This window comes from Melanaphis sacchari, unplaced genomic scaffold (genome assembly GCF_002803265.2).
Source record: "Melanaphis sacchari strain LSU unplaced genomic scaffold, SCAv2.0 Contig61_pilon_pilon, whole genome shotgun sequence".
Taxonomy (NCBI): domain Eukaryota; kingdom Metazoa; phylum Arthropoda; class Insecta; order Hemiptera; family Aphididae; genus Melanaphis; species Melanaphis sacchari.
This window is the reverse complement of record NW_020271437.1, coordinates 674,513-684,747: the sequence shown is the minus strand read 5'-3', so window position 1 is coordinate 684,747 and position 10,235 is coordinate 674,513. Positions and strand designations below refer to the sequence as shown.

The following is a 10,235-nucleotide window of genomic DNA, read 5'->3' as shown; positions in this document are numbered from 1 at the left end:
ATTTCAAAATCTATAGCTTTCATGACTTTTCTATCATCCAACCCGAAGCTGCTATGTTTTGTCCCACCGTTTTTAATGACGGATTTTCTCACACAGCTATCGTGTAATTCAGCGGTACTGAATGCGATACCGCATCACGTGCTTACGGGATTTATGACCTCGTTGTCGGCAAATCCAGCTCTGATAAATTCTATACCCGTTAACGTATTCGCATCAATTAAAAGCACGTTGTCTATTGGAAACTCGAACGCAATCACTTCAGGGACCGTCCTATCCGCCGGGTCACCAAGCACGGAAGTCATTGGTAGTCCGTCTCCATCGCCTTCGCCTGTATCACCTCCAGTGATCGCGGTCAAAGATAGTGCTTCTGCTTTTATAGCGCCAGCCGCCCAGCCTGCATCACCTACGGCCCTTCCACCTGTAATCGCGGTCAGTGACAGTGCTTCTGCTGTCATAGCGCCAGCCGCCCAGCCTGCATCACCTACGGCCCTTCCACCCGTAATCGCGGCCAGTGGCGAAGCTGCCGCCATCATAACACCGCCCGGCACGTCATCACAAAATTTGCCTGGTGTCTCTATTACAAAGGAAGTCGCCGCTTCTATATCGCCATCGCCTTCTCTTACGCCCTCTGCTCTAACGGCTGATGCAACCATCACTAAAGATATATCACCGCCAAATGCACATCTACCAGTAGGTGGACTTTCGGATGTTTCGGAGCCATGTAAAACAATCAAAATACCCTCAATAACATTACCGTCACTACCAAAACCTAACATTATTGAACCGGCATCGTTGTCAATTTTATCATCACTTTTCAATAAAGACGCAGGTAATAGTATATTAGAATCGAAAATCAAATCTATATTTAAATTATTAGCAAATGGTAACTTTAAGTTGCCAAAACTACATGTACCTATACCAGAAATAACGCATACAAGTAAACCTAAAATACTTGTTGTTTTACCATCCTCTCCATTAATAGGAAAACAAATCGAAACACCGCCCGCAAGCCTATCGAAACTTCACTATAAACCCGGATCATTAGATCAGATTCTTAATGTTTTTCATAAACGTTTACCTACTCTAGAACCAATTAGCTTGCCTAAACTACCTACGCCAACAAGTAATACTTTTAAATGTCTTCCGCTATTCCCAAAATTTCCTTGTTAATATTATATGATACATAATAGGCCAGCTTATTTTCCTTAAAAACACATCTTAATTTTAAATGTATTTATATTTTTTATATTCTATAATTATATTGTTGAATTCATTTACAAATTAATTATTAAATATTATTGCTTTTTATTTATTTTACATCATTATTATGTATTTATAATTTAGACTATTGTAATTATATACGTATAAAATATATAAGTATACATAATAAAATTAATAAAAACCATTTTTTAATGTATTTAATAATCAGCAGTTTTATTACGACAACAGTAATAATAATAACTATGTTAAATTATTTCATTAAACGTTGCATTTAGATATTTACTGTTTTATCTGTCCTATTCTTAGAATGTCTATTGAATTATTTGATTGTCACGCACTAACGTATATCGTCCGACGATAATGTAAAATATGCTGCAAGAAACAATCATTGAACTGGGAAAAGTATATGACACATCTAACACTAGACAACGTCACTGAGTACCTGAGTAAAGTATGGTTTACACGAAAAATAGATGAAGTAACATAAATAATTAGTTTAAATCTTATAGTATTTGTCCATCAGTTTATATGAAAATCAATAATATTTGAGATTATAGACAGTTATATTAAAATCAGTATTCGGCAGAATAACTGTAGTTTAACTAGTTTAAGACAGTTATATACAGTGGTGGAGTGAGAGAAAAAATCAGTTTAGGAAAATTGTAGCTCAATCGGCCTAAATTTAATTATAATCATACAGCGATATACTTAATTTAATATTAAATTGTTTTGTTTAAAATTCTTCATAATATTATATTTTATTTTTAATTCTTGTTTTAAATTAGATATTCCTATTTTCAAATCATAGTAATGATAATATTATAAGCTATAGTTAAAACAAAGATTTATAATACATAAATATTGTCTTATTGGTAGAATCATATTTATTATAACGTATATCTTAAATAAAAATTAATTTAAAATAAATATAGATCCCAACTCATTAACAATACAAAACAAGTGGAAATAAACATCGTATAAAGAAAGGTTCATTTGTACTTATATTTTTATAAATAAACAATATAGGTACATAATTAAAAAAATAAATATGATGTAAATTGAATTTCAAATAAATAATCTTTTGACTTTAATAATATCTCAAATGAATTTCTTTATCATCAATTATTGATAAGTTTTAATAATAAAAAGGATCTTTTACATACTACCTAAAAAAAAAAAACATTAATATTTAAGTTTTGATCATTCTAGATGATTAAAAAAAAAAAAAAACATTTAATTAAACAAATTATTGACACTAACCTAATGCATGGATAAGATGGATAAGTATTGATGAGCTTAAGACAAGCATAATGTAAATTATATTTTAAAAGAATATTATAACAGCATATTATACAATTTTTATACGACTCACGCTCTAATTTATTTATATCACTATTATTAGTTTTTCCACTGCCCTTTGGATCATACACAACATTACTTTCTTCTCTATGCATTTTAGTTATTTCTTATTATGATTATTTTAGCGTAATCTAATTTTTGCAAAAATTTTAAAATTTTTCTCTCAGTTTTTTTTTTTTTTTTTTTTGTCTAATGTAGTATTATGCCCTACGTGGTAGATAACAATTAGAACGTTGTTTATCCCTGATATAGTGTATCAGTGACAGCTTAATACTAAACGGTAGATTATGAAAAAATTTAGAATAATTTAAATGTTAATAATATTAAAGACAAGATTGAAGACACTTTATTATACTGAATAACATTTAATGTATATTAAAATTAAATGTTAGTATAATACATTTTATTTTATTGATGACCTAATAGCAATAAACGAAGCAAGCGATGAGATTAGACTGCTTTGACACATAACATTTTGATAATCGAAAAAAGTATTTCTCAATATTTTGAGTTTAATACAGCACATATAGGTAAAGAATCGTAACTCAATACAGTTGCGCCAAAAGATTTAACAACGAAGAACTGCCTGTTTTGTTTTGCTTATTTATTACTATTTTTCATTTATCATAATTGAAGTGAAAAAAGCCATTTGAATATTTTCAAAAATTAAATTCTCTCTTATAAAATAGACATAATATTATACCCAATACTAATATAATGTGTAAACTGTAGCTAGTAGGTATCTAAACATTCATTATATAATTTTAATTATGTATGTTAGAAAATGATTCCGGTTTGGACCTTTTCCATTATTAATTAATCATTTATAAATTTCATCACTTAATTTAATTATTTAATATTATGTAACAATTTAATTTAAGTTTATTATTAACTTTTGAGTTTTTATAAGTGATTATAACTTTAGAATTATTATTATAAATTTACTCGTGTCATATATTAATTATCATATAAATTTTACTTGTGCCAAATACGTCTATGTAGTATTTATCTTAATAAAATAAAATAGAATATTAAATTTAAATTTATTACTTAGACGGATTAATTGTTTACATTTTATTTTAAACAATTTTAAAGTTAGCAAAAATAATAATAAGGAGACTGTAACTTTTATATAATTATAAATGTTTTATATATCATCAAAATTATAAAAAATAAGGCTTTCTTAGAGAATTATAACATTTAGTTCACTATATGTATAATATATGATAATATAAATTATCAATCATCATTGATTATTAAACATACAAAATCTACTTAGATAATGAAAAAAAACCGAAATACTACTGTTATTATTACAAATCATATTTTTTACTAAACAATACATTTTCAATATCTAGAATATGATATACATATATATTATCATGTATTTTTGGTAGGTATATTTTCAAAATTAAAAAACTTTCTATTAAAGATTAATTATTTGTAATCTGCAGGTTTAAGCTTTCCAACATACCTTTCAGAATAAATGTTGGGACGAATGCTCTTGACTGGCATAAAATACCAAGTTTCTTTGCGTCCCTTCGACCCGTTTTATGCACAACAGATAACAATAAAATACTATTGATTTATGTTTATTCTTTATGGTTATTATAGGGTAAATATTTCTCAGCATACACAACGTATGTTTAATTCTCAAAATTCTACCTTATTTTCAATCAAAATAAATATGATGTGAAATGTTTCGAACGCAATTATTGTTTACATATTATAACACAATTAAAAAACAAACTATTTACGTTAAATTAATGTATACAATTGATAAACTAAATTGAAATTTGTGAATGATTATTAACAGTTGGGTTTAATTTTAATTCTTTCAAACAACTTACTTATTAAGACTAGTATTTATTGTAGTTTGCTTATCGTTGCAGTTATAATATTACAAGCAATAATTAGTCACACATGTCATGTACGAATATGGAAAACATCGTCGAAAATTAGCTACAATAACGGTAGACCGTTAAATTGTTATCTACGAACTGGGAAAAATACTATTTTACTATAGTATAAGTTATATTGTTATAATATATACGTGGTACACATGAAATAAACGACTACTGGCGTTCAGATTGACTTATCTTTAGTTGATATTGTGTCCAGAATAACGTAATAGTATGGCTGTTATAAGTATGCAGTATGCACCTACTTTATATCATAGAAACCAAGAGATTATATATTATTATTCATATAGCAGACGCAGTCTAATCGTTGAACTACATGCTCACATTAGTATTAAGTATATTTTATGAACACAAATAAATATGAAATGGTTCAAAGTCATTTCGACACCGTGTATATTGGTATTCGTGAGTCTTTCGTACTTTACGGTATGTATAATAATTTATTTTTCAAACATCAAGTTATAGATTCTCACAATTAGATGATAGAACGTTAGAAAAAGCGAGTAGGTATAATAGCATATTTTTTCAGAATTCGCCTTTTTTTTTTTTTATTACAGATTAATGAATTTTGGGAGGTTTTTTTTAACGTAAACAAGTTTTTTATGATAAATTGTATAATTATAATTATAATATAATAATTTCTCCGTTTCAGAAGAAATAAATACATTTGTTAATGTTTAAAACACTAAAATTTTAATTAGATGAATTATCTTAACTGTTTTTAAAAATCAAAAACATAACTTTTATTAAGTCAAGTTATTAAACTATCATTATTTATTTTTATTTATAATGTTTAGAATCTTTAAAAAAAAAAATGTTTACAACTGACAAAATTGATATCCTTATTGTTAGATGACATGTATAAATGAGTGAATGGATTATCAATTGGGTAATTTTATTTCATTTATTAAGGAAAAAAATAATAATCTTGTAGTGAGAATGTGATACCTTCATGTGTTGTTTCCGTTTTACAAACGTACAACATATCAAATTTGCGTTTAGCAGAATTAATGTTCTTTCGATAGTCTTAATATTATAGTAAACTTATTTTTTATCAAATTTAGAGATGAAAATTTTAGTTGTAAGTATGTTAAATATTAAAATATTTAATAATAATTTTAACACATTTTAAAATAAAAATAAAAAGAGAACACAAGTCATACTCCTAACTATAAATTTTATAAAAGTTCAATGTACTGTAATATTAGAAATAACAAAACAAAATTAATTTGACTGAACGCAGATTTGTCATGTAAGGTGGAGATAATATAAACGTAGAAATTATGTACTCTTAATAGTGAATTTTTGTGGCTTGGCGTGGCGCGTTGGCTGCTACCAGTCGCGGAATGCGACTGAGAGTAAGTAACGGCCACAGCTACTAGCTCCCGGATGGGTGACCACTCGGGATCATAGTGGTTAAAAACCTTGCCACACATACACGTGTTTGCTATCAACCGTAACAATCATAAAAAATACAACCTACCGTACCAACCTACAACGTAACCCTTACAAACAGCTAATGGCCCTAGTTGCCGGGCTTAAGTTCAATAAAAAAAAATAGTGAATTTTAATATTATATAATAGGTACTATACAAATTAGTATTTTGTGTAACGTAAATTATTTTTATTTAAATTTATAATTATTAATTACACAGCATATACGTGACTGTTTAAAAAAATTTTGTAAGTTCCTTTAAACTATTTTTTTAATTTTTTTTTTTTTAATAATTATAAAAATGTATGTTAATTTAACTGTAATCGAATTAAAATCATACGATTATGTCTAAAAAATATATTTTCCGTTGAAGTTGAAAAGATTCATAAATTAATTATTAAATTGACCTATTAAATTGTCTAACTATTAAATACTTAATATTTTATTGAATATTTTGATGTATCATTTTTTTGCTAAGAATATTGGACAAAAAACTTCCATGTATAATCAGATAATTACACTTTTAAATAATTAAGTATTAAATAACTAAGATAGTTATTTGTTTTCTATGTTTCTATTTTCTATTCGAGCATCGAATATAAATATGTAGTAAGTAATAATTGATAAATCGTTTGTTATTGTAGCAATGCTCCGGAGCTCCTCCAATAACGCCTTCACGGTCTTTGGTACATAACACAACTAAGCCGATATTTAGCTCGAAGTGTGCACCTCTGGTTCGGTGCGTGACACCAAAATCGAAAGTATTTCCTGCTACTACTGCAGTCGCCGCTGCATTAGCCGATTTCCTGAAGACTGTCGCCGGGTCATCCGACAAGCACAAAGAACGGCCGACTACGCTGCATCAGTTTCCGGACTTTCTACGAACTTTTGTTCGGTTCATCGGAATCGTCGCTTTACAGCCATCACCATCATCACCACCAACACCACCGACAACCTCACCAATATCAGATGAAAGCGATAAATACACTACAACTTTGACAACGGCCACAACCCCGTCATCCCCGATAACCACCTGTCCACCGTCGAATTCTGGGTCATTGAAAAAACTGATGTCTCTTTTCGTTCCAGAATTTTCCATTCCATCATCGACCGCTCGGCCATCGTCGAACGTGTTACCAAAACTGTTCCAAAAAGCCGATTCATATCATGAACCAACATAAAAAAAAAAAAAAAAAAACTTAGTCGTCTATACTACCATTTACTTAATTTTTTGTTATGATTACACTATTAGTTTTTTTGTAATGTTCACTTCAATTTTATTATTAGGTAAATATTAAAAATAATATAATATATACTTTTTCATGACTATTTTTGTGAAAATTCAAAATCGTTTTGAATGGCTTAACGGAAAACAACTAAACTAATACCATACACATAATGTCATATTTACATTTTATGTATTAAATATTTAAATGGCTATATTATTTTAATAGAAGTATTATCAATTATGTTTAAAAATGTAAAAATATGTTTATTGATATGTTGAGTAGCAAAATTAGTGTACATTAGTCTGTGAATATGTTACGAAATAATATATATCTAGTGGTGTAAAATTACTGTTATAAGTACATACATAACTAAAAAACCTTAAAATACATTCCTGAATATTCATTAATTTTAGGTTATTTAATCGACAACCATGGTTAAAATGTTAACTTAATATAATTTATTATAATCGTATGAAATAATGATAATTTTATTGTTAACACTATTATATCGACTACAATTTTAAACATATTATTTTAAGATAATATAACCATCACGATCAATAAGAATGTGCTTTAATGACTTGTGAAATAAAATATTGTTACAACATATTAGCTATGCATTAGCTATGTATTTTACTGTTTTTGTTTAAAATATGTTTTCTACTGCTATTATTTATAAATTGCATTGGTGTATTACTCTTATACATTTAATAGGCGTGACTGTGTGAGCATTTTATTCATATAATATTATAACTAATAATAAAATATAAATTTATTAAGAATAAGAATCAAACTACGAGTATGTAAAAATTATGCGTCTACAGTTCCATAAAATGTAGGTACCTAATTCACGCCACTGCAATAATAGCACGGTGTAGCAGAGTTTAATGAAATAAATATAGATAATTGATATTACAATGATGTATTATTTTTTTAATGGTATGATGAATTTATTGATTTTATAATAATATGTTTTTTATGATTTTTGTGTCTGTCGTTATCTTTAGGAACAGTAAAACTTGATTCAATCTTAAATTCTAATATACATATTTTCTGGTAAGAAAAAAGTTCTAGTTGAATTTAGACAACTTCTAAATACCTTAACATTTCTTAATAACTATGTGGGTAAAAAGAAGGAATAAAAAGGCATTTTTACGTAAAACTAGTTTTAGACATATTTATTTATTTATTATATTATTGAAATAAATTAGCATACATAAACGAAAATTAAATTTATATTTTATATTTATGATCTTATTTTTAAAGTATATAGATTATTTGTGAGTTATTATTATAATAATTATTTTATTTTTAGTGAAAAAGTTTAAACATTTTACACAAAGTTCATCTTAAGTTCTTCTAGAGTTTAAAAAAAAATTGAGTGTTATTGCAAAAATATTACTTATATGAACTTTAGAGTTTAAATTTTGACAAATTAATTATTATTTATGTAAAAACTTATGATTTATTATCAAATTATTTAAACTGTTTTAATACGATTTAAAGAGTAGGTATTAATCGTAGAAACTTAAAGAATTCCATTAAAAGTTAACAAGTTAACAATTTTTACACTCAATACATTTTTTTAAATATTTAGATTAAATTATAAGTAATAAACATTAAACTAACTATTTATAAGTATCTACATTTTAGTTTTTAAGCAAGTTTAAACTTTGATAAAATATATAATATAATTAATAATACAAGTAAATCGACAGACTTTTCACCTAGATTCGAATTTCGTTTGTAATGAATAATAATTATCGTTTAATTAAATTTAACAGATGAGCCATTATAGAAATCTACTCTTAATAACGAAGTTCACTTAATTCCAATTGTAGGTAAACTACATTGTTACGTATATAATTTTTTTTTTTTTTTTTAAATTGATTTTTGGTGTTTTTGTACTTATTACTGTATTTTAGAAGTAAACATATTATATCAATTTCACACTTTTGGCGTGATTTTGGAAGAAAATCGAATCTCAAAAAAAAAAAAAAAAATGAAATAAAACGGTCATCTTAGAGTAAAATCAATTAAAAGTTCAAATAGATTGTACTATTTTACGATATTTAAAAATAATTTATCGTAAAAACATTAAATTTTTACCAAATGCTCATATAACCATTTACTAGAAATTATATAACAATCTTTTTTTAGTACATTATGTTAAAATATTTACAACATTAGATGTCCAAATACGTAAAATAAATATTTCTTATTAAACGGTTTTTGATATTTTCTAAAAAATAATAGTAGATATTTCTGTTTCTATTATATTACGAGAATTGAAGCTGATGACATCTCACTATCACGAAAATTATAATTGTTTATACTCAATTGTACCCATAGGCATTTTAAATATCATGGTGACGTTCATGGCTTTTGTAATATTAAAGCTATATATTAATATATTTAAAACTTGAAATACACAATATTTTATAAAATGTAATATATGATACATCAATGTAATTAACCTTTAAGTAAATTGAATCATGATGATCTATAATTTTTTAATTTAATATTATGAATTAATAATAAGATATAAATAAATAATCGACAAAGATAAATTTAATGTGTTGAAATATTTATTTTTATTAACCGATATAATACATATATATATATATATATAATTGTTTTTAGACTATAACATTTTTAATGTATATTGAGCATTATTTATAAACTGAAAAAATTTTAAATATCTGTATTGATTAGTAACATAATTGCAATATAGACAAATTCGTATTAACAGTAGCAAGGTGGAGATAATGGTGGAGAAGGCGGACATAATGGTGGAATAGAGAAATAAGGTAGAGGTGCTAGAGGAACTGGTATTAACGCTGGTGGTGGTGCACAAGGAAGTGGGCTTGGTGGGAGTGGGAGAGGAAGTGGTAATGGCGGGAGTGGTAAGCAAGGTGGTGGAAGCGGTAGGTGGAAGCGGTAATGGTGGTAGTGGTAAACATGGTGGCGGCGGTGGGGGAAGGAAGCATGGCGGTGGTGGTGGTGTTAAGCAAGGAAGTGGAAGAGGAAGTGGGAGTGGGAGAGGAAGTGGTAATGGCGGGAGTGGTA

At 27.0% G+C, this 10,235-nt stretch overlaps 3 protein-coding genes across 3 annotated transcripts in view; 2 read left to right on the top strand and 1 right to left on the bottom strand.

Moving 5' to 3' along the window:
* Positions 1-1,285, top strand: part of LOC112600149 (calphotin-like) — a 2,107-nt gene extending 822 nt beyond the window's left edge. Inside the window, 1 exon segment of the mRNA XM_025347320.1 lies at positions 1-1,285. This exon segment is cut by the window's left edge and continues 1 nt beyond it. Within this exon segment, the coding sequence (XP_025203105.1) occupies positions 1-1,170 (1,170 nt within the window). The 3' untranslated portion in view covers positions 1,171-1,285.
* A 3,385-nt stretch (positions 1,286-4,670) lies between these two features.
* LOC112600195 (mucin-2-like) lies at positions 4,671-7,177 on the top strand. Its single transcript, XM_025347367.1, has 2 exons — positions 4,671-4,928; positions 6,582-7,177. The coding sequence occupies exons 1-2, from the start codon at positions 4,863-4,865 to the stop codon at positions 7,116-7,118; spliced, it is 603 nt and encodes a 200-aa protein (XP_025203152.1). The 5' UTR covers positions 4,671-4,862; the 3' UTR covers positions 7,119-7,177.
* Positions 7,178-9,911: 2,734 nt separating this feature from the next.
* Positions 9,912-10,235, bottom strand: part of LOC112600169 (proline-rich receptor-like protein kinase PERK2) — a 733-nt gene continuing 409 nt past the window's right edge. The window contains exon 3 of the mRNA XM_025347339.1: positions 9,912-10,032. Coding sequence (XP_025203124.1) covers positions 9,912-10,032 — 121 coding nt within the window. The remainder of the gene's footprint in view (positions 10,033-10,235) is intronic.